Source organism: Oncorhynchus gorbuscha, unplaced genomic scaffold (assembly GCF_021184085.1).
Source record: "Oncorhynchus gorbuscha isolate QuinsamMale2020 ecotype Even-year unplaced genomic scaffold, OgorEven_v1.0 Un_scaffold_634, whole genome shotgun sequence".
NCBI classification, from domain to species: Eukaryota; Metazoa; Chordata; class Actinopteri; order Salmoniformes; family Salmonidae; genus Oncorhynchus; species Oncorhynchus gorbuscha.
Window position 1 is genome coordinate 85493 of NW_025745746.1, and position 25235 is coordinate 110727.

The following is a 25235-nucleotide window of genomic DNA, read 5'->3' on the forward strand; positions in this document are numbered from 1 at the left end:
GCAGCAGTGGCTGTAGTAGTAGCAGCAGTGGCTGTAGTAGTAGCAGCAGTGGCTGTAGTAGTAGCAGCAGTGGCTGTAGTAGTAGCAGCAGTGGCTGTAGTAGCAGCAGCAGCAGTGGCTGTAGCAGCAGCAGCAGTGGCTGTAGTAGCAGCAGCAGTGGCTGTAGTACATTTACATTACATTTAAGTCATTTAGCAGCAGCAGCAGTAGCTGTATTAGCTTGATCTTGGTGGGACAGCTGTAAGTGTCTGCTCTTTTCTATCAATTGAAGCTTGGTCTGGTGGAGGGTAGGAGTGTGGTTAGCATGGCATTAGTGTTTGAGTTAATGGAGGTATGCAACTGTTTCTGATACTTCCAGGTCCTGAACTGGAACCGGCCTCCAGGGTTAGGGAACGAGCAGGAGGACGGGCAGAGCTGGGAGGAACACCTCATCACTCTCCAGAGTCACATGCTGAGTAAGAGGCCTCATCATCCAAAATACACTCCCCAAATATTAGTCTGGTCCCACTAACGTTTGTGCCATCATGCCCCATATGGAAAACAACCATGAAAAACAAATAACAATCTTCTATGACAGAAGAAGATTATTAGTACAGAAATCTAATAAGTAACTGGTAAGATTTAGTACGTTTTGTCTTATACACTATATGGACAAAAGTATGTGGACACCCCTTCCAATTAGTTGATTAGGCTATTTTAGCCACAAACCCAGATTCGCTGACAGCCATGCAATCTCCATAGACAAACATCTATTTACATTTATTGTATGCTGTAGCATTACGTTTTCCTTTCACTGGAACTAGCCCGAACCATGAATGACAGCCTCAGACCATTGTTCCTCCTCCACCAAACTTTACAGTTGGCTCTGTGCATTCGGGCAGGTAGGGTTCTCCTGGCATCTGACAAACCGATTGACGAATCTGGGACTGCCAGATGGTGAAGAGTGATTCATCGCTCCAGAGAACGCGTTTTCACTGCTCCAGAGTCCAATGGTGGCGAGCGTTACACCACTCCAGCCCACGCTTGGCATTGCACAGCTTAGGCTTGTGTGCGGCTGCTCGGCCATGGAAACCCATTTCATGAAGCTCCCAATGAACAGTTTTTTGCTGATTTTGCTTCCAGAGGCAGTTTGGAACTCGGTAGTGAGTGTTGCAACCGAGGACAGACGATTTTTACGCGCTGTGCGCTTCAGCACTCGGTGGTCCCGTGCTGTGAGCTGTAGTGAAAATTTCCTGTATTTACCAAATCATGAGACCAAACCACCACACAAGTCAGAGTTATCATAAAGTCCATCGTTAATTATTATGAGCTCCATCACAACCCTGTGACTCAGATCAATTCAGTGTCTATAAATTAATTCTCTGAGAGTGCTTACACATTGCAACTGAGATCCTTTATAGCAAAGACAAACAGAGCCATACAGCATTGGCTATAAATTATCGTTCAGCTTTGTCTCCTAAACTATGTTCTTATCTCGTTCTTGGTACCACTCAGGACCATAAAACAAAACCTCATCAACAGGCATATATCAAATACACCCGTCCTGGACAAGATCACAGAGACACTGTGACTGGCACACAGACATTGTGGAGCCAAGAGATAATTGGTTCCCCTTCAATCATCCCTTCACATGGTTTAAAAGATATGTTTACATATGAAGACAAGCTTGAACTCTCCCCTCTCTGTGGCCCAAGTAACTGATCCCAGGACAGAGAAAGGATAACTGCAAATGGTCACCACTATAGTACAACAAGATACATTCTAAATGAGAAGTAACTGACCCCAGGGCAGAGAAAGGATAACTGCAAATGGTCACCACTATAGTACAACAAGATACTTTCTAAATGAGAAGTAACTGATCCCAGGACAGAGAAAGGATAACTGCAAATGGTCACCACTATAGTACAACAAGATACATTCTAAATGAGAAGTAACTGATCCCAGGACAGAGAAAGGATAACTGCAAATGGTCACCACTATAGTACAACAAGATACATTCTAAATGAGAAGTAACTCACAAGCATATAATGAAAATAAAACATCTTATCTATGTTACCCAACTATTCTGATTAATCCCCAATAGAGCTTATGTGTCCTACCATTTCATGGCTGAGCCATTGTTGTTCCTTAACATTTGCACTTCTATTGGACCGGGGCAGCACTAGCAGGGCAGACATTTTTTGGAAAGGTGGCATTCTATGACAGTGCCACGTTGAAAGTAACTGAGCTCTTCAGTACGGCCATTTTACTGGCAAAATGACAGAGGTTTACCTTGTCAGCTCAGGGATTCGATCTTGCAACCTTTCGATTACTAGTCCAATGCTCTAACCACTAGGCTACTTGCCATCTATGGAAATTGCTTGGCTGTGTGCTCAATGTTATTCACCTGTCTCCAACAGTTGGGGCTTAAATAGCAGAATCCACTAATTTGAAGGGGTGTCCACATATTTTTGTATAACATTGGGTATATCCCTTATATGACATAAACCATTAATTATATGATTGTGATGAATTTCCTACATAGATAGGAATTATAAGAGTGATCTATGAATATTATCAGAAAGTGTATGTTCTGACAATGTAACCTCTACAAAAAGAAATGCTTTCCTTATAGTTTTTTCTTCTTTGTGGTATCCAATTGTTAGTAGTTACTATCTTGTCTCATCGCTACAACTCCCGTACGGGCTCGGGAGAGACAAAGGTCCAGAGCCATGCGTCCTCTGAAACACAACCCAACCAAGTCGCACTGCTTCTTAACACAGCACGCATCCAACCCGGAAGCCAGCCGCACCAATGTGTCGGAGGAAACACTGTACACCTGGTCAGCGTGCACTGCCCCCGGCCCACCACAGGAGTCACTAGTGCGCGATGAGACAAGGATATCCATACCGGCCAAACCCTCCCTAATCCGGACGACGCTAGGCCAATTGTGCGTTGCCCCACAGACCTCCCGGTCGCGGCCGGCTGCGACAGAGCCTGGGCTCGAACCCAGAGTCTCTGGTGGCACAGCTTTGATATTTGTCACTGACTACTACCAATGTGCTGACATGAGAATGATTGTTGAGGGATCGCCACTTAATAACAAAATAGATTCACTGCTGTTACTGAGTCATTCCTCGTCTTCCTCTTCCTCATCCTCCTCCTCCTCTCCTTATTCTTTCCCTCTTTCTCCTCCTCCCCTCATCTCTTCCTCTTTCTCATTCCTCCTCTCCTCCCCTTCCTCTCTCTTTCTCATCCTCTTCTTTCCTCTCCTCCTCTCTTCCTCATCTTTCTCTCCTCCTCTATCCTTCTCCTCCTCTCTTCCTCTTCCTCTCTTCCTCCTCCTACCCCCCCTCCCTCATCTTCCTCTCCTCCTCCCCTCCTACCCTTCTCCTCCCTCTCTTCCTTTCTTCCTTCCTCCTCCATCTCCTCTCCTCCTCATCTTCCTCTCCTCCTCTACCCCTCCTCCTCCTCTCGGTGGACTTTTCTTCTTTCCAGTTTCCATGTTCTTCCTCCTCTTAGCTGACATGTTCCCCCTACATGCCCTCCTCATCTGACATCTCTGGTGTTCTCCTCCTTCTATCCCCTCTCCAGGTAGAACATACAGGAATCTTGTCTTCTATATCTGTTCCATATGGGTCCAACTTCATTGCTGTCCTTCTCAAGCCAAACATGGCATGATAATGAGTGACAGGGAGTTGGCATGATAGCATCAACGGACTGGCCCTCGGACTGGCCCTCGGACTGGCCCTCGGACTGGCCCTCGGACTGGCCCTCGGACTGGCCCTCGGACTGGCCCTCAGACTGGCCCTCAGACTGGCCCACAGACTGGCCCATAGACTGTCTGACAGTCAAAACATGAGACATCTGTCTTCTATATGAAGGTTTATCTCTGAAGGCCAGTTATTTATTATTGTTGTAAATGTGACAAGTTATTTATGGTGTTGTTGATGATGAGTCGTATTGTCCTCAACAGCTTCGGTGCCTGAGATCCTGCAGTGTTCAGACAGACCGGTGCTGCAGGCCATCTTCCTCAACAACAACTGCTTCGAACACATCCTCCGACTCATCCAGAACAGCAAGGTCTGTTCTTTCTCTCTCTTTCTTTCTCTCTCTCTTTCTTTCTCTCTTTCTTTCTCTCTTTCTTTCTCTCTTTCTGTCTGTCTGTCTGTCTGTCTCTGTCTGTCTGTCTGTCTGTCTGTCTGTCTGTCTGTCTGTCTGTCTGTCTGTCTGTCTGTCTGTCTGTCTGTCTGTCTGTCTGTCTGTCTGTCAAATGTCAGTGGTTATCTGTCTGTCTGTCTGTCTGTCTGTCTGTCTGTCTGTCTGTCTGTCTGTCTGTCTGTCTGTCTGTCTGTCTGTCTGTCTGTCTGTCTGTCTGTCTGTCTGTCTGTCTGTCTGTCTGTCTGTCAAATGTCAGTGGTTATCAAAGGTCTGTCTGTCTGTCTGTCTGTCTGTCTGTCTGTCTGTCTGTCTGTCTGTCTGTCTGTCTGTCTGTCTGTCTGTCTGTCTGTCTGTCTGTCTGTGGTCTGTCTGTCTGTCTGTCTGTCTGTCTGTCTGTCTGGTCTGTCTGTCTGTCTGTCTGTCTGTCTGTCTGTCTGTCTGTCTGTCTGTCTGTCTGTCTGTCTGTCTGTCTGTCTGTCTGTCACTGTCAAATGTCAGTGGTTATCAATGGTGTGTCCATACTGCAGCAGATGTGTCCATACTGCAGCAGGTGTGTTCATACCGCAGCAGGTGTGTCCATACTGCAGCAGGTGTGTCCATACTGCAGCAGGTGTGTCCATACCGCAGCAGGTGTGTCCATACTGCAGCAGGTGTGTCCATACCGCAGTAGGTGTGTCCATACCGCAGCAGATGTGTCCATACCGCAGCAGGTGTGTCCATACCGCAGCAGGTGTGTCCATACCGCAGCAGGTGTGTCCATACCGCAGCAGGTGTGTCCATACCGCAGCAGGTGTGTCCATACCGCAGCAGGTGTGTCCATACTGCAGCAGGTCCTGCCACAGTGGAGGGCCAAACATGGTCCTCTCTGAGTTGACATTGTCTCTGTCTGTCTGTCCGTTTGTGTGTCCTGTCCTGTAGCTCTATCACAGTAAAAGGTTTAGGTGGGAGCGTGAGGGGGTGTGTGACCTCACCACACGTTTGCTCACGGACACAGAGGGGAAAGTAGACCAGGTACTTTCCCTCCATGATCATGTTGAAATCAGGTCTGACTGTCAGCAGAAAACTCAGCCTCTTCTCTCTCTCTCTCTCCTCCTCTCTTTATCTCTCTCTGTCTTGCCCTCTCTTTCATTCTCTCATGCTGTCTCCTCTCCCTCTTCTCCTCCCTTCTCACCTCCCCCACCCACCTCAGTCTATAGCTACATAGTATAATTGCACTACCGGCATAATCTACAAATGAGGACGACTGGCCAGACTTCCTGGTAAAGAGGCATCCTGTTTAAGGAGCTCAGAGAGATGGAGGGTAGGATGGTCTGTGTACTAGACTAGTAGTTCTCTCTCTTCTTTTTCGTTGTTGACCATTAGTTTGTTTTTCTACAGAACTCAGTCAAGTATACAGCCCCCTCTCCACCCCCCAAATCTAAATACATTCATTCTCACAGAGGGATCCCAGGAACAAAACACTGAGGGACTTAAAAAAAAATCTAAAACAAACTGACATTCACAGACAGAAACAAAACGGCCACTATAGAGAACATTCTCTACGATGGTCCACATACGGTTTCCAGATTCTGTCTGTCTGCTTTTAGAATATAACGAGTGTAATGGTGTGTAGCTGGGTAGTTCAGTCGTCCAGTGTGTCATTGCGGGTGGATATGAGCCTCTCTCTCTTCTTACACACTATATTCTCTAAGAGAGGCTGAGTGTCCTGCTGTCGTCAGTAGGTCAGATTGTGTGTGTGTGTGTGTGTGTGTGTCCTCATCTCTCCAAGCATGTATCACCTCACTGTCTCAGGGCTCCTGTTGGGATCGTCCTCCTGCATGTCTGCTGGTTTGGTATCTTTCACAGTGTCTTGTGGTTGTAGATGTGTGATGATGGCAGCAGTGGTTCTGTGTCCTATGCAGCGCTCCGTTATTGTGTAACAATGGGTTTTGCTTGTGTGTCTCATTATTTTTTTGTGGCAGAAGAGTTTTACAATCTTATTAGTTGTGTGATGGTTTGGGTTCTGCATGTCAACGCCTGTCATTGATTGACCCAGTTGTTATGGTAACTTCTGTCTTTTCCCTGTGTGTGTTGTCATGTATATATGTCCCCTTGAGTTGGTGTGGGGTGTCACCTGTACATACTGTATGTTAAGTCTGCGGTGTCACATATTATTATGTCCCCCTGACTGTGTAGGTTTTGGAGAAAGGTTCCGACTGCATTACAGTCCATGCCCTCGGAGTCCTCACATCCATCATGAGTAACTCCCCTTCTGCCAAGGTAAGGATTTCTACAACTAGTGTGGCCCTCTGGGAATTGAACCCTGGTCATCCAGACTACATTAGCTCTCCCAGTTGAAGCTTAGGCAGACTTTCAGGGAGATTACACAGTCTTCAGGTCTTAGGCAAGGCTTTTCATCACACAATCATAGTTCTAGTACCGTCTTCCTCTGTCTGACACACACACACACACACACACACACACACACACACACACACACACACACACACACACACACACACACACACACACACACACACACACACACACACACACACACACACACACACACACACACACACACACACACACACACACACACACACACACACACACACACGTTATCAGAACAGAAAATGAGCCGGATAAGGCTTGACACTGTTTTCATTCTTGTTTAGACAGTCTCATTATCCTCCTGTCTGTTGTGTGGCTCTTTGCCAGGGAGGAAGTTCTTTAATTCCAACTCTGTCCCAAATGGCAACCTAGTCCCTGTATAGTGCACTGCTTTTGACCAGGGCCCATAGGGTTCTATATAGGGAATAGGTTGCCGTTTGGGAGGCATATTTGTGTCTCTGTACATTACTGGCCTGTCTATATTTGTGTCTCTGTACATTACTAGCCTGTCTATATTTGTGTCTCTGTACATTACTGGCCTGTCTATATTTGTGTCTCTGTACATTACTAGCCTGTCTATATTTGTGTCTCTGTACATTACTAGCCTGTCTATATTTGTGTCTCTGTACATTACTAGCCTGTCTATATTTGTGTCTCTGTACATTACTGGCCTGTCTATATTTGTGTCTCTGTACATTACTAGCCTGTCTATATTTGTGTCTCTGTACATTACTAGCCTGTCTATATTTGTGTCTCTGTACATTACTGGCCTGTCTATATTTGTGTCTCTGTACATTACTGGCCTGTCTATATTTGTGTCTCTGTACATTACTAGCCTGTCTATATTTGTGTCTCTATACATTACTAGCCTGTCTATATTTGTGTCTCTGTACATTACTGGCCTGTCTATATTTGTGTCTCTGTACATTACTAGCCTGTCTATATTTGTGTCTCTGTACATTACTAGCCTGTCTATATTTGTGTCTCTGTACATTACTAGCCTGTCTATATTTGTGTCTCTGTACATTACTGGCCTGTCTATATTTGTGTCTCTGTACATTACTAGCCTGTCTATATTTGTGTCTCTTTACATTACTGGCCTGTCTATATTTGTGTCTCTGTGTTCTTCTCCCTCCAGGAGGTTTTCAAGGAGAGGATTGGCTACTCCCAGCTGTTTGACGTCCTGAAGAGTCAGGGTCAGCCCACTAAACGCCTGCTGCAGGAACTCATGAACATGGTGAGCAGATCCACACCTCCTCACTTCATCTGGTTAAAGGGATACTAATGTAGAGTGTAAAGGGAGAGAATGTCATGTTGTCATGAAGGCCATTAGTCCTTTACTTGTCATCGTTCTGTGGGTTAGATATATTTGGACTTCCACAAAAACCTCTCACTACTCTCTCACTCCTCTCTCATTGCCTTCCTCTTTTCTCTCCCTCTCCTTCTCTCCACTAGGCGGTGGAAGGGGAACACGCCCACACCCATCACCTGGGTGTCAGTAACGACCAGCCCCTCCTCCTCCTCCTGCAGTGGCTGCCTGACCTGGCCCCCCAGAGGGACCTGCAGCTCCTGGTAGCCCAGTGGCTGGCTGCGGTCTGCGGGGGCTCCCTGGCCTGCCGTACGGTGGCTGTGGAGGCCGGCCTGGTGGGGGCTGTGCTCCATGTCCTCTCCCAGCCACAGAGACTGGACCGCCAGTGTGCCGATGGCCTCCTGGGGATGTTACAGGACATGGGGTCTCTCTGTCTGAGGCCTGCTGAGCTGAAGTCTCTGTTGAGGCTGCTCCGACCCCTCGATCAGGTATTTGATTTCAAAATGATGCTCTGTAATGCTTTAATTTGTGTAATCTACAGTGTAATATACAGTCATTTACAGTGCCCTCCGTAATTATTGGGACAGTGAAGCATTTAGAAAAATAATAATTGGGCTTTATACTCCAAATATCATACCCCCACCCAAAATACTAACCTCCCCTGTTATTATAATGGTGAGAGGTTAGCATGTCTTGGGGGTATGATATAAAATGCTAACTTCCCCTGTTATTGTAATGGTGAGAGGTTAGCATGTCTTGGGGGTATGATATAAAATGCTAACCTCCCCTGTTATTGTAATGGTGAGAGGTTAGCATGTCTTGGGGGTATGATATAAAATGCTAACCTCCCCTGTTATTGTAATGGTGAGAGGTTAGCATGTCTTGGGGGTATGATATAAAATGCTAACCTCCTCTGTTATTGTAATGGTGAGAGGTTAGCATGTCTTATGGGTATGATATAAAATGCTAACCTCCCCTGTTATTGTAATGGTGAGAGGTTATGCTTGGGGGTATGATATAAAATGTCTTGGGGTATGATATAAAATGCTAACCTCCTCTGTTATTGTAATGGTGAGAGGTTAGCATGTCTTATGGGTATGATATAAAATGCTAACCTCCCTTGTTATTGTAATGGTGAGAGGTTAGCATGTCTTGGGGGTATGGTATAAAATGTTAAGGAACATTCTATTCTTATTTACAATAAAAATGACTCAACACATTATTTACCATTAATTTCTATTGGGCACAAAATAGTTTTTGTTGTGTTTCAGATTAACAGCAAATACATCCAACAAGTTTGTACAGTCACCAGCTTGATATACTATAGTCATTGTGTGAAAATGGGACCAAATATTACACTTCTGACTGCTTTAATACACATAGAAGTCAATTTGACCCAATACTTTTGGTCTCCTAAAATTGGGGGACTATGTATTAAAAAAGGGCTGTAATTTCTAAATGGTTTACCGAATATGGATGAAAATACCCTCAAATTAAAGACGACAGTACGCACTTTAACCTCAGTCATTGTTTGATTTCAAAAGAAAAGTGCTTCACTGTCCCAATATTTACACAGGGCGCTGTAAAACCATTCAGAATCAGAACCTTATTGCCATGCAACAAAAGTTACGAGGAATTTATTTTGATGTTGTACATAGAAGCATCTACATCACCAACTTTAACAATTAACCCAGATTTCACCCCTCTGTACAGATAGTACCCCTCTGTCCAGATATCACCCCTCTGTCCAGATATTACATTTACATTACATTTAAGTCATTTAGCAGACGCTCTTATCCAGAGCGACTTACAAATTGGTGCATTCACCTTACAGAGAGATACTATATGAAACATCAACGATGAGCAGATCACACACTGTCCAGATATCACCCCTCTGTCTAGATATCACCCCTCTGTCTAGATATCACCCCTCTGTCTAGATATCACCCCTCTGTCCAGATAGCACCCCTCTGTCTAGATATCACCCCTCTGTCCAGATAGCACCCCTCTGTCTAGATATCACCCCTCTGTCTAGATATCACCCCTCTGTCTAGATATCACCCCTCTGTCCAGATATCACCCCTCTGTCCAGATATCACCCCTCTGTCTAGATATCACCCCTCTGTCTAGATATCACCCCTCTGTCTAGATATCACCCCTCTGTCTAGATATCACCCCTCTGTCTAGATATCACCCCTCTGTCTAGATATCACCCCTCTGTCCAGATATCACCCCTCTGTCTAGATATCACCCCTCTGTCTAGATATCACCCCTCTGTCCAGATATCACCCCTCTGTCCAGATATCACCCCTTTGTCTAGATATCACCCCTCTGTCTAGATATCACCCCTCTGTCTAGATATCACCCCTCTGTCCAGATATCACCCCTCTGTCTAGATATCACCCCTCTGTCTAGATATCACCCCTCTGTCTAGATATCACCCCTCTGTCTAGATATCACCCCTCTGTCTAGATATCACCCCTCTGTCCAGATATCACCCCTCTGTCTAGATATCACCCCTCTGTCTAGATATCACCCCTCTGTCTAGATATCACCCCTCTGTCTAGATATCACCCCTCTGTCTAGATATCACCCCTCTGTCTAGATATCACCCCTCTGTCTAGATATCACCCCTCTGTCTAGATATCACCCCTCTGTCTAGATATCACCCCTCTGTCTAGATATCACCCCTCTGTCTAGATATCACCCCTCTGTCTAGATATCACCCCTCTGTCTAGATATCACCCCTCTGTCTAGATATCACCCCTCTGTCTAGATATCACCCCTCTGTCTAGATATCACCCCTCTGTCTAGATATCACCCCTCTGTCTAGATATCACCCCTCTGTCTAGATATCACCCCTCTGTCTAGATATCACCCCTCTGTCCAGATATCACCCCTCTGTCCAGATATCACCCCTCTGTCCAGATATCACCCCTCTGTCCAGATATCACCCCTCTGTCCAGATATCACCCCTCTGTCTAGATATCACCCCTCTGTCTAGATATCACCCCTCTGTCTAGATATCACCCCTCTGTCTAGATATCACCCCTCTGTCTAGATATCACCCCTCTGTCTAGATATCACCCCTCTGTCTAGATATCACCCCTCTGTCTAGATATCACCCCTCTGTCTAGATATCACCCCTCTGTCTAGATATCACCCCTCTGTCTAGATATCACCCCTCTGTCTAGATATCACCCCTCTGTCTAGATATCACCCCTCTGTCTAGATATCACCCCTCTGTCTAGATATCACCCCTCTGTCTAGATATCACCCCTCTGTCTAGATATCACCCCTCTGTCTAGATATCACCCCTCTGTCTAGATATCACCCCTCTGTCTAGATATCACCCCTCTGTCTAGATATCACCCCTCTGTCTAGATATCACCCCTCTGTCTAGATATCACCCCTCTGTCTAGATATCACCCCTCTGTCTAGATATCACCCCTCTGTCTAGATATCACCCCTCTGTCTAGATATCACCCCTCTGTCTAGATATCACTCCCTCTGTCTAGATATCACCCTCTGTCTAGATATCACCCCTCTGTCTAGATATCACCCCTCTGTCTAGATATCACCCCTCTGTCTAGATATCACCCCTCTGTCTAGATATCACCCCTCCGTCCAGATAGCACCCTATATACAGCACATGACCACCCTTAGATAAAATTCTCTCCCTTACCAGGGGCAGGACGTGTTGGCAGGGAAGAGGACGGGGACACACCCTTACTGCGCCCGCATCATCCGGGTGCTGGCGGCGATGGCGGCCAGGGATGGGAGGAACAGCGCCCTGCAGTATTTTGACCTGACGCATCCCCTGGCAGGGATCATGGTGCCCACGGTCCAGCGCTGGCCAGGCAGTGGGTTTTCCTTCCACGCCTGGCTCTGTCTCAACATGGACTTCCCACAATACCACTCAGAGTTCTCCACGCCTAGCACCCGCCCGTCTGCTGGGGCACCAGGGGCGGCGACACGGGGTATGGGCAAAGGCCCCCGCAGGAAACAGCTGTACAGGTACCAGACTGGAGAGATGGGGATACACCTAAGACCACACTACTGCTTGATGTGTGCTGGCCCAATGAGCGAGCCGGTGCTGGCCCAATGAGCTAGTCTGATGCTGGCCCAATAAGAGAGCCAGTGCTGGCCCAATGAGCTTGTCCGGTGCTGGCCCAATAAGAGAGCCGGTGCTGGCCCAATAAGAGAGCCGGTGCTGGCCCAATGAGCTAGTCCGGTGCTGGCCCAATAAGAGAGCCGGTGCTGGCCCAATGAGCTAGTCCGGTGCTGGCCCAATAAGAGAGCCGGTGCTGGCCCAATAAGAGAGCCGGTGCTGGCCCAATAAGGGAGCCGGTGCTGGCCCAATAAGAGAGCCGGTGCTGGCCCAATAAGAGAGCCGGTGCTGGCCCAATAAGAGAGCCGGTGCTGGCCCAATGAGCTAGTCCGGTGCTGGCCCAATAAGAGAGCCGGTGCTGGCCCAATGAGCTAGTCCGGTGCTGGCCCAATAAGAGAGCCGGTGCTGGCCCAATAAGGGAGCCGGTGCTGGCCCAATAAGAGAGCCGGTGCTGGCCCAATAAGAGAGCCGGTGCTGGCCCAATAAGAGAGCCGGTGCTGGCCCAATGAGCTAGTCCGGTGCTGGCCCAATAAGAGAGCCGGTGCTGGCCCAATGAGCTAGTCCGGTGCTGGCCCAATAAGAGAGCCGGTGCTGGCCCAATGAGCTAGTCCGGTGCTGGCCCAATAAGAGAGCCGGTGCTGGCCCAATAAGAGAGCCGGTGCTGGCCCAATGAGGGCGGAAATCCCCCCACGTCTCTGTTTTCAATATGGGATGTTGCGGTGACCATATTACTGCCACACTGGCATGAGTCATGAACACAGTAAAATTCCACGTGACTGTTGAGTCACGGTAATCTCCTCTCATGCACTATGGTCATGCTTTGTTAGCACCCTACCCACTAACGACCATCAGGTCCTAATGGCCTGGTACTCAGGGCTCTATTGTCACTCCATCAGGTCCTAATGGCCTGGTACTCAGGGCTCTACGGTCACTCCATCAGGTACTAATGGCCTGGTACTCAGGGCTCTATTGTACCCCCATCAGGTCCTAATGGCCTGGCACTCAGGGCTATATTGTCCCTCCATCAGGTCCTAATGGCCTGGTACTCAGGGCTCTATTATCCCTCCATCAGGTCCTAATGGCCTGGTACTCAGGGCTCTACGGTCACTCCATCAGGTCCTAATGACCTGGTACTCAGGGCTCTATTGTCCCTCCATCAGGTCCTAATGGCCTGGTACTTAGTTCTCTATTGTACTCCCATCAGGTCCTAATGACCTGGTACTCAGGGCTCTATTGTCACTCTATCAGGTCCTAATGACCTGGTACTCAGGGCTCTATTGTCCCTCTAACCACTCTGACATCAATGCAATCTAAAATCACATCAAACACTTCTCATCAAAACATTATCATGCTTTTAAAACTCCCCTCGCTGTGATAATCCATTTGAAGAAAGAAGCAGGGTGAAAGCCTGTACATATTAGTAAAGACCAGATTACATTGAGAATAGACTGATGGGTGAATGTTGAGTGTAAAAGTTGCCAAATAACTGTAAATCTAGCATATATAGGAGCTGTTTCAAATGAGCATTACACTCAACATATCCACTGTGTGCTCACTCGCTCCGGAATGGGGGAAATATCCTTTCTATTTTATTCAGCTAAGTTCTATTATATTCTTCCTACTATACAATCATCAAATAATGGGACGGGACTTATAGGCATATCTTGTCAGCTAAAGGAACTGGCCTATAGTCTATGTCACGGAGCTTAGCCAGATAACATAGTGTAACTCATATTCTGTTCTTCTGAAATACGTTTTATTCACATCATAATGTTTCTTTAGACCTGAATACATCCTCTATTTATTGTGATGGTGTCTATTACATAGATGTACTATTAGATGTTCCAACGGCGTGTGTTTATATGTTCATTACCGGTCAATTACCGTGAGACCAGCAGGCTTTTGCATGACAACAACCGGCTGGCAAAATGTCATGACCGCCACAGCCCTCGTTGAAAGCATTATGATTTAAAAGTATGTAACAGGCAGAGTAACTTAATATTGCCACCAGTCGTCAGGTGGATCAAATTCAAATCCATTCAGTTAACTTTATTGATCCCCCAAGGGGGCAGTTATTGATGTGTTTCCTGTCTCCTTGGTGCTTAGCCTGTTGACAGCCGGTGGTACAGGTTTAGAGGCTTTCTTCACCATGGAGGGAGTGTTGGTGGTGGCTGTCTGCACTAAGAAAGACTACATGGTCGTGTCCCTGCCAGAACACCCTCTAACAGACTGCTGCTGGGTAAGATACACACAGAGATATAGGGACAGAGGATGGGGACCAAATTTCACCCTATTCCCTATACAGTGCACTAGTTTTTACCAGGGTTAAATGTAGTGCACTTTTTAGAGAATATGGTGCCATTTGGGTTTATTATGGATCACCATTAGTTCCTGCCAAGGCAGCAGCTACTCTTCCTGGGGTTTATTATGGATCACCATTAGTTCCTGCCAAGGCAGCAGATACTCTTCCTGAGGTTTATTATGGATCCTCATTAGTTCCTACCAAGGCAGCAGCTACTCTTCCTGGGGTTTATTATGGATCACCATTAGTTCCTGCCAAGGCAGCAGATACTCTTCCTGGGGTTTATTATGGATCACCATTAGTTCCTGCCAAGGCAGCAGCTACTCTTCCTGGGGTTTATTATGGATCCCCATTAGTTCCTGCCAAGGCAGCAGATACTCTTCCTGGGGTTTATTATGGATCCCCATTAGTTCCTACCAAGGCAGCAGCTACTCTTCCTGGGGTTTATTATGGATCCCCATTAGTTCCTGCCAAGGCAGCAGCTACTCTTCCTGGGGTTTATTATGGATCCCCATTAGTTCCTGCCAAGGCAGCAGCTACTCTTCCTGGGGTTTATTATGGATCCCCATTAGTTCCTGCCAAGGCAGCAGCTACTCTTCCTGGGGTTTATTATGGATCCCCATTAGTTCCTGCCAAGGCAGCAGCTACTCTTCCTGGGGTCGCATGAAGACCGTTATATACAATTTAAAACATGACATGACATTTCGTAACACTTTTCACAACACATTAAGTGTGTTTCCTCAGGCCACTACTCCCAGACCACTACTCCATTCGGGATGCAATCAGAGATCGAGACACAGCCTCTAATTACGGAGTTGTTTCCCCATCTTATCTGACAGGCCTGATGTATGCTGGGATCAGCAAGTTAGCTGCTGTGCCATCTGTTCACTACAGATGTGTTGTTACTCTAATGAATGATCATCGTCAGGGACTGTTTAATAATGGATGTTTAACTAGTTCAAGACACACTCATGTTTCTAGATTCTGGAGAAAGCACAATAATCTAGCAGGCATACCTTGCATAGAAGTCATATTTTACCTACAATATATTGAGTAAAGACTATTTTCTCTTCTCTCTCGCTCTCTCTTCTTCTTCTCGCTCTCTCCTCCACCCTCTCGCTCTCTCTCTTCTCGCTCTCTCCTCCTCCTTCTCTCTCCTGCTCTCTCTCTTCTCGCTCTCTCTCTTCTCTCTCTCCTCTCTCTCTCTACTTGATCTCTCCTCCTCCCTCCCTCTCTCTCCTCCTCTCGCTCTCCCTCTCGCTCTCTCTCTTCTCCCCACAGCACTCTGTGGATATAGTCCATATTCCCGGCCGCCGCCCCTTCGGTCAGAATCTGGTCACCATCTACATCGATGGAGAACAGCGCAAGACAGCCCAGCTCCGATTCCCCTCGCTCAATGAGGTGAGAGGCTGAGACAATGGGGTGAAGGACATTACGAAATTGGGAAAGCAAAATATGGTTGGAATAGGACAAAATATGTCTGGATTAGGACAAAATATGTCTGGATTAGGACAAAATATGTCTGGATTAGGACAAAATATGTCTGGATTAGGACAAAATATGTCTGGAATAGGACAAAATATGTCTGGATTAGGACAAAATATGTCTGGATTAGGACAAAATATGTCTGGATTAGGACAAAATATGTCTGAAATAGGACAAAATATGTCTGGATTAGGACAAAATATGTCTGGATTAGGACAAAATATGTCTGGATTAGGACAAAATATGTCTGGATTAGGACAAAATATGTCTGGATTAGGACAAAATATATCTGGATTAGGACAAAATATGTCTGGATTAGGACAAAATATGTCTGGATTAGGACAAAATATGTCTGGATTAGGACAAAATATGTCTGGATTAGGACAAAATATGTCTGGATTAGGACATAGGCTGACAGCAAAGTGCCAAAGACAGACAGAAAATTGAGAGACAATTGTTTATGATCCTCAGTTGTCTCTTGTTGTTTGATTACATTTAATAAAAAAACATTTGACATCTGTTCTGTTTTCATGGTAACTGTTGAAACCTGAGGTCTTGCTGGGTCAATTACGGCTGCATTAGCCATCCTGGGTCCATTAGCCATCCTGGGTCCATTAGCCATCCTGGGTCCATTAGCCATCCTGGGTCCATTAGCCATCCTGGGTCCATTACAGCTGCATTAGCCATCCTGGGTCCATTACAGCTGCATTAGCCATCCTGGGTCCATTAGCCATCCTGGGTCCATTAGCCATCCTGGGTCCATTAGCCATCCTGGGTCCATTACAGCTGCATTAGCCATCCTGGGTTCATTACAGCTGCATTAGCCATCCTGGGTCCATTAACCATCCTGGGTCCATTACAGCTGCATTAGCCATCCTGGGTCCATTAGCCATCCTGGGTCCATTAGCCATCCTGGGTCCATTACAGCTGCATTAGCCATCCTGGGTTCATTAACCATCCTGGGTCCATTACAGCTGCATTAGCCATCCTGGGTCCATTAACCATCCTGGGTCCATTACAGCTGCATTAGCCATCCTGGGTCCATTAGCCATCCTGGGTCCATTAGCCATCCTGGGTCCATTAGCCATCCTGGGTCCATTAGCCATCCTGGGTCCATTACAGCTGCATTAGCCATCCTGGGTCCATTAGCCATCCTGGGTCCATTAGCCATCCTGGGTCCATTACAGCTGCAATAGCCATCCTGGGTCCATTAACCATCCTGGGTCCATTACATTTACATTTACATTTAAGTCATTTAGCAGACGCTCTTATCCAGAGCGACTTACAACATTACAGCTGCATTAGCCATCCTGGGTCCATTAGCCATCCTGGGTCCATTAACCATCCTGGGTCCATTAACCATCCTGGGTCCATTAACCATCCTGGGTCCATTACGGCTGCATTAGCCATCCTGGGTCTATTACGGCTGCATTAACCATCCTGGGTCTATTACAGCTGCATTAGCCATCCTGGGTCCATTAGCCATCCTGGGTCCATTAACCATCCTGGGTCCATTACAGCTGCATTAACCATCCTGGGTCCATTACGGCTGCATCAACCATCCTGGGTCCATTACGGCTCCATTAGCCATCCTGGGTCCATTAACCATCCTGGGTCCATTACGGCTGCATTATCCATCCGGGGTCCATTAGCCATCCTGGGGCCATTACGGCTGCATTAGCCATCCTGGGTCCATTAGCCATCCTGGGTCCATTATGGCTGCATTAGCCATCCTGGGTCCATTACGGCTGCATTAGCCATCCTGGGTCCATTACGGCTGCATTAGCCATCCTGGGTCCATTACGGCTGCATTAGCCATCCTGGGTCCATTACGGCTGCATTAGCCATCCTGGGTCCATTACGGCTGCATTAGCCATCCTGGGGCCATTACGGCTGCATTAGCCATCCTGGGTCCATTACGGCTGCATTAGCCATCCTGGGTCCATTACGGCTGCATTAGCCATCCTGGGTCCATTACGGCTGCATTAGCCATCCTGGGGCCATTACGGCTGCATTAGCCATCCTGGGGCCATTACGGCTGCATTAGCCATCCTGGGGCCATTACGGCTGCATTAGCCATCCTGGGGCCATTACGGCTGCATTAGCCATCCTGGGGCCATTACGGCTGCATTAGCCATCCTGGGGCCATTACGGCTGCATTAGCCATCCTGGGTCCATTACGGCTGCATTAGCCATCCTGGGTCCATTACGGCTGCATTAGCCATCCTGGGTCCATTACGGCTGCATTAGCCATCCTGGGTCCATTACGGCTGCATTAGCCATCCTGGGGCCATTACGGCTGCATTAGCCATCCTGGGGCCATTACGGCTGCATTAGCCATCCTGGGGCCATTACGGCTGCATTAGCCATCCTGGGGCCATTACGGCTGCATTAGCCATCCTGGGGCCATTACGGCTGCATTAGCCATCCTGGGGCCATTACGGCTGCATTAGCCATCCTGGGGCCATTACGGCTGCATTAGCCATCCTGGGTCCATTACGGCTGCATTAGCCATCCTGGGTCCATTACGGCTGCATTAGCCATCCTGGGTCCATTACGGCTGCATTAGCCATCCTGGGTCCATTACAGCTGCATTAGCCATCCTGGGTTTCAGGAAGAGTTGTGGATTCGAGTCATAAAACTTGGACTCGAGTCACATATTTGATGACTTGAGACTCGACTTGATAGAAAATAAAATAACTTGACTTGGACTTGAAGCCTCAAGACTCGGGACTCGATTTGAGACGGATGACTTGAAATAATCTGGCCAGTTTTTGTAATGATTTGTCACTCATTTTGTGGCATAGAGTCTACTTGGATTACACACAGACAGAGACAGTAGCCGCAGCATCACCCTTGCAAAAAAAAAAAGATTGGCTAGAGAAATGCACACTCTGAACACTGATTGGACCAGCAAACTGTCAATCAACACAGGTTGGGTGAGCTAGCGAATAGATTGCTGATTTGCTGTACAGCTATAGGATCGGGTGTAGCACAAACCTCAAATTGTATGGAGAGAGAATTGCCTATATAAATATGCAGCTCCAAAACAAACGTGGTAATCAAGAATATGAACTGTTTACTCTGCAAGCTCACCAGCAATGGAGCAACAATTTACTAGCGCAGGTCTACTGGTCTTTAGGTAGGTAACAATTTACTAGCATAGGTCTACTGATCTATAGGTAGGTAACAATTTACTAGTATAGGTCTACTGATCTATAGGTAGGTAACAATTTACTAGCATAGGTCTACTGATCTATAGGTAGGTAACAATTGCTTGACATTTATAATTTCTAAAGTTTGCATTTGGAATGTCGTTGTTATGCTGAATTATTACTGTGGTGAAGACACACCATAGGAGTGGAGAGGGATTGTTGGTACGTGTCTTGTTGTTACGTCTCTTGTTGTTACGTCTCTTGTTGGTACGTGTCTCGTTGGTACGTCTCTCGTTGGTACGTGTCTCGTTGGTACGTGTCTCGTTGGTACGTCTCTCGTTGTTACGACCTCTCGTTGTTACGACCTCTCGTTGTTACGACCTCTCGTTGTTACGACCTCTCGTTGGTACGTCTCTCGTTGGTACGTCTCTCGTTGGTACGTCTCTCGTTGGTACGTCTCTCGTTGGTACGTCTCTCGTTGGTACGTCTCTCGTTGGTACGTCTCTCGTTGGTACGTCTCTCGTTGGTACGTCTCTCGTTGGTACGTCTCTCGTTGGTACGTCTCTTGTTGGTACGTCTCTTGTTGGTACGTCTCTTGTTGGTACGTCTCTTGTTGGTACGTCTCTTGTTGGTACGTCTCTCGTTGGTACGTGTCTCGTTGGTACGTGTCTCGTTGGTACGTCGTCTCGTTGGTACGTGTCTCGTTGGTACGTGTCTCGTTGGTACGTCTCTCGTTGGTACGTCTCTCGTTGGTACGTCTCTTGTTGGTACGTCTCTTGTTGGTACGTCTCTCGTTGGTACGTCTCTCGTTGGTACGTCTCTCGTTGGTACGTCTCTCGTTGGTACGTCTCCCGTTGAGTCTTGTTGGTCTCGTTGGTCGTCTTGTTGGTACGTCTCTCGTTGGTGTTGGTACGTCTCTCGTTGGTACGTCTCTCGTTGGTACGTCTCTCGTTGGTACGTCTCTCGTTGGTACGTCTCTCGTTGGTACGTCTCTCGTTGGTACGTGTCTCGTTGGTACGTGTCTCGTTGGTACGTGTCTCGTTGGTACGTCTCTCGTTGGTACGTCTCTCGTTGGTACGTCTCTCGTTGGTACGTCTCTCGTTGGTACGTCTCTCGTTGGTACGTCTCTTGTTGGTACGTCCTACTGGGTCTGACTGGGTGAACAGCTAACAGAAACACAACGATCTTGTCTAACTTTATCCTCCCTCCCTCCCTACACCCTCCTTTCTTATTCACTCCCTCCTCCCTCCCTCCTCCCTTCCTACTTCCTCTCCCATACTCCCTCCCCCTGTAGCCTTTCACCTCCTGTTGTATTGGCTCAGCAGGCCACCGTACCACTACCACCACCACCTCCCCCACCCTGCCTCCTCCCTCCCTCCACCCAGCAGAGATGGGCTTCCCCGCCCACGCTCCCCCCATCACCCGCTCCCAGTCCTTCCCAGCCTCCTTTGCGGCAGGCCGCTGGGGGCCTGGGCCCCTTCGTGACGCTCCCGTCCACACCATCCCCGCCGGGCTGCAGGATACGGAGTGGGGCACGCCCACCTCACTGGACGGGCTCCTGGGGACCGCCTTCATCTGTCATGAGGCCCTGCAGCCAGCGCACACCAAGGCCCTATACACAGCTGGTACACACACACACCAAGGCCCGGTACACTGCTGGTACACACACACACCAATGCCATATACACTGTTAGTACACACACACACACACCAAGGCCCTATACACTGCTGGTACACACACACACCAAGGCCTTTACTTTATTGCCCTGAGGGTAATTGGTCTGAACATTAAAAAGTGATGCTGCTTTCACATAGAATATCACATCATTATACAGCATCAATCATATAAGCACCCCTCTTCCCATCCGCACAAGGCTGTGACTTGGTGGTCAGTTCCACATGGTTTGAGGCCTACTGGTCAGACTCCAGTTGTTGTCTTTGACCCTCTTCTACATCCGTCTACCCTACTAGTTAGTTGTTTTATTTACAGGGGACCAAACATTGTATACAGTACACACGGTACACACACTAGCTAGGCCACACACACTAGGGCCATACATTCTGCAGGTATCTACACACACCCAACACACTATATATAGTAACCTTGTAACCCTCCCTCCCAGGCCCCAACCATGTGTCCCTGTTCAAGGCAGATGGAGAGCTGTCGGACCTCAACAGTAAACTGCTTCTCTACTACACTCCTCAGGTGGGTGGCTCACTCACAGGCTCCTCCCAGACACAGGCTCCTCCCAGAACACAGTTACAATGTTACATAGTTACAATGTACTAAAAACAGGTAGTAACGCTGTAGTAACAACAGGTAGTAACGGTGTAGTAACAACAGGTAGTAATGCTGTAGCAACAACAGGTAGTAATGCTGTAGCAACAACGGGTAGTAACGCTGTAGCAACAACGGGTAGTAACGCCGTAGTAACAACAGGTAGTAACGCCGTAGTAACAACGGGTAGTAACGCCGTAGCAACAACGGGTAGTAACGCCGTAGCAACAACGGGTAGTAACGCTGTAGCAACAACGGGTAGTAACGCTGTAGCAACAACGGGTAGTAACGCTGTAGCAACAACAGGTAGTAATGCTGTAATAACAACAGGTAGTAACGCTGGAGCAACAACAGGTAGTAATGCTGTAGTAACAACAGGTAGTAATGCTGTAGCAACAACGGGTAGTAACGCTGTAGTAACAACGGGTAGTAACGCTGGAGCAACAACAGGTAGTAACGCTGTAATAACAACAGGTAGTAACGCTGTAGTAACAACAGGTAGTAACGCTGTAGCAACAACAGGTAGTAATGCTGTAGTAACAACGGGTAGTAATGCTGTAGTAACAACAGGTAGTAATGCTGTAGTAACAACAGGTAGTAACGCTGTAGCAACAACGGGTAGTAACGCTGTAGCAACAACGGGTAGTAACGCTGTAGCAACAACGGGTAGTAACGCTGTAGCAACAACAGGTAGTAATGCTGTAGTAACAACGGGTAGTAATGCTGGAGCAACAACAGGTAGTAACGCTGTAATAACAACAGGTAGTAACGCTGTAATAACAACAGGTAGTAACGCTGTAGCAACAACGGGTAGTAATGCTGTAGTAACAACAGGTAGTAATGCTGTAGTAACAACAGGTAGTAATGCTGTAGTAACAACAGGTAGTAATGCTGTAGTAACAACAGGTAGTAATGCTGTAGCAACAACGGGTAGTAACGCTGTAGTAACAACGGGTAGTAACGCTGTCATTAAAACACTTGTATTTGTCTCAGGCCTTCAAGAGTCAGATCTGTGTGGACCTGTCTCCTAACCACCAGTATGATGGCAGACTGACAGGCCACAGGGTGGTGAACTGGGACATCAAGGTGTGTTGCTATTCATTCTCCCTCCAACAGTTGCTACTTTCTTTGTTAACCAAGAGCTCAGTAAACAAGTTGGACCTGGCAACATCACTGTGCTTGGGTGAGGGTTCCTCGAGTGACAAGACTGTGACTGTGTGTATGTCTCTGTGTCTGACTGTGTATGTCTCTGTGTCTGACTGTGTATGTCTCTGTGTCTGACTGTGTATGTCTCTGTGTCTGACTGTGTGTATGTCTCTGTGTCTGACTGTGTATGTCTCTGTGTCTGACTGTGTTTGTCTCTGTGTCTGACTGTGTATATCTCTGTGTCTGACTGTGTGTATGTATGTCTCTGTGTCTGACTGTGTGTATATCTCTGTGTCTGACTGTGTGTATGTCTCTGTGTCTGACTGTGTGTATGTCTCTGTGTCTGACTGTGTATGTCTCTGTGTCTGACTGTGTTTGTCTCTGTGTCTGACTGTGTATATCTCTGTGTCTGACTGTGTGTATGTCTCTGTGTCTGACTGTGTGTATGTATGTTTCTGTGTGTGTATGTATGTATGTCTCTGTGTCTGACTGTGTGTGTATGTCTCTGTGACTGTGTGTATGTCTCTGTGACTGTGTGTATGTCTCTGTGTCTGACTGTGTATGTCTGACTGTGTATGTCTCTGTGACTGTGTGTATGTCTCTGTGTCTGACTGTGTATGTCTCTGTGTCTGACTGTGTATGTCTCTGTGTCTGACTGTGTATGTCTCTGTGTCTGACTGTGTATGTTTCTGTGTCTGACTGTGTGTATGTCTCTGTGTCTGACTGTGTTTGTCTCTGTGACTGTGTGTATGTCTCTGTGACTGTGTGTATGTCTCTGTGTCTGACTGTGTGTATGTATGTTTCTGTGTGTGTATGTATGTATGTCTCTGTGTCTGACTGTGTGTGTATGTCTCTGTGACTGTGTGTATGTCTCTGTGTCTGACTGTGTGTATGTCTCTGTGTCTGACTGTGTATGTCTCTGTGTCTGACTGTGTATGTCTCTGTGACTGTGTGTATGTCTCTGTGTCTGACTGTGTGTATGTCTCTGTGTCTGACTGTGTATGTCTCTGTGTCTGACTGTGTATGTCTCTGTGTCTGACTGTGTATGTCTCTGTGTATGTCTCTGTGTCTGACTGTGTGTATGTCTCTGTGTCTGACTGTGTGTATGTCTCTGTGTCTGACTGTGTATGTCTCTGTGTCTGACTGTGTATGTCTCTGTGTCTGACTGTGTGTATGTCTCTGTGTCTGACTGTGTGTATGTATGTCTCTGTGTCTGACTGTGTATGTCTCTGTGACTGTGTGTACGTCTCTGTGTCTGACTGTGTGCATGTATGTATGTTTCTGTGTGTGTATGTATGTATGTCTCTGTGTCTGACTGTGTGTATGTCTCTGTGTCTGACTGTGTGTATGTCTCTGTGTATGTCTCTGTGTATGTCTCTGTGTCTGACTGTGTGTATGTCTCTGTGACTGTGTGTATGTCTCTGTGTCTGACTGTGTATGTCTCTGTGTCTGACTGTGTATGTCTCTGTGTCTGACTGTGTATGTCTCTGTGTCTGACTGTGTGTATGTCTCTGTGTCTGACTGTGTGTATGTCTCTGTGTCTGACTGTGTGTATGTCTCTGTGTCTGACTGTGTGTATGTCTCTGTGTCTGACTGTGTGTATGTCTCTGTGTCTGACTGTGTGTATGTCTCTGTGTCTGACTGTGTGTATGTCTCTGTGACTGTGTGTATGTCTCTGTGACTGTGTGTATGTCTCTGTGTCTGACTGTGTGTATGTATGTCTCTGTGTGTGTATGTATGCATGTCTCTGTGTCTGACTGTGTGTATGTATGTCTCTGTGTGTGTATCCCTGTAGGATGTGTTGAACACAGTGGGGGGCATGGGGGTTCTACTGCCCCTCCTGGAACAGGTGTGTGAGCCAGAGCAGGCGGAGGGAGGAGGTCAGGAGACGTCAGACCTGCTGGGACCAGAACTAACCTGTAGCTCCTCCCGGGGGCCTGTCGGCATGCTGCTGCCACTGGGCAAGTCCTCCGGTCAGTAGCCTGTACAGGGTCCAGTGTGTGTTTGTACTGCTGTATGTGTGTGTTGGAGATAACAGAGAGACAGATATATTATACTGTATTATCAACTGGGGGGTTCCAGCCCTGAATGCTAATTGGCTGAAACAGCATTTCAGCCATGTGTATATCACACAATATACCCACAGGTATACTTGTTTACTGCTCTAATTACATTGGTAACCAGTTTATAATAGCAGTAAGGCACCTCTGGGATTTGTGATATATGGCCAATATACCACGGCTAAGGGCTGTGTCCAGACTGTACTCTGCTTTGGGTTGTGCCTAAGAACAGCCCTTAGTCATTGTACATTCATATGGTCAATATACCACGGCTAAGGGCTGTGTCCAGACTATACTCTGCTTTGGGTTGTGCCTAAGAACAGCCCTTAGTCATTGTACATTCATATGGTCAATATACCACGGCTAACATTCAATAAGCCAGAGGGGATGTGTTATATGGTCAATATATGGTCAATATACCACGGCTAATTACTGTGTGTATGTAAAAATAAATGTTTTGTAATACCACGGCTTTCAGCCAATCAACATTCAGGTCTCGAAACTGTTCTATCCCTGAATGCCGATTGGCTGACAGCCGTGGTATATCAGACCGTGTACCATGGGTATGACAAAACATTTATTTTTACTGCTCTAATTATGTTAGTAACCAGTTTATAATAGCAAAAAGGCACCTCAGGGGGTTTGTGGTATATGGCCAATATACCACTGCTAAGGGGCGTGTTGCGTCGTGCCTAAGAACAGCCCTTAGCCGTGGTATATTGGCCTTATACCACACCCCCTCGGGCCTTATTGCTTAATTAACATACTTTGCAAGGTCAGTGGGTGTTAAAGAGCTACGTTACTGGGAATATTGATTGAATTTAGTAGTTTGGACATTTTGATTTTGGAAATGGTGCTCCGTGAACACTGATGAAG

At 47.1% G+C, this 25235-nt stretch overlaps 1 protein-coding gene across 1 annotated transcript in view; it reads left to right on the forward strand.

Moving 5' to 3' along the window:
• LOC124019591 (neurobeachin-like protein 2) overlaps positions 1 to 25235 on the forward strand; it is a 38987-nt gene that overhangs the window by 9113 nt on the left and 4639 nt on the right. Inside the window, exons 7-19 of the mRNA XM_046334978.1 lie at positions 359 to 455; positions 3956 to 4062; positions 5059 to 5151; positions 6316 to 6399; positions 7652 to 7750; positions 7969 to 8310; positions 11511 to 11839; positions 14040 to 14172; positions 15517 to 15636; positions 20170 to 20500; positions 20999 to 21081; positions 22147 to 22239; positions 24095 to 24272. Coding sequence (XP_046190934.1) covers positions 359 to 455; positions 3956 to 4062; positions 5059 to 5151; positions 6316 to 6399; positions 7652 to 7750; positions 7969 to 8310; positions 11511 to 11839; positions 14040 to 14172; positions 15517 to 15636; positions 20170 to 20500; positions 20999 to 21081; positions 22147 to 22239; positions 24095 to 24272 — 2089 coding nt within the window. The remainder of the gene's footprint in view (positions 1 to 358; positions 456 to 3955; positions 4063 to 5058; positions 5152 to 6315; positions 6400 to 7651; positions 7751 to 7968; positions 8311 to 11510; positions 11840 to 14039; positions 14173 to 15516; positions 15637 to 20169; positions 20501 to 20998; positions 21082 to 22146; positions 22240 to 24094; positions 24273 to 25235) is intronic.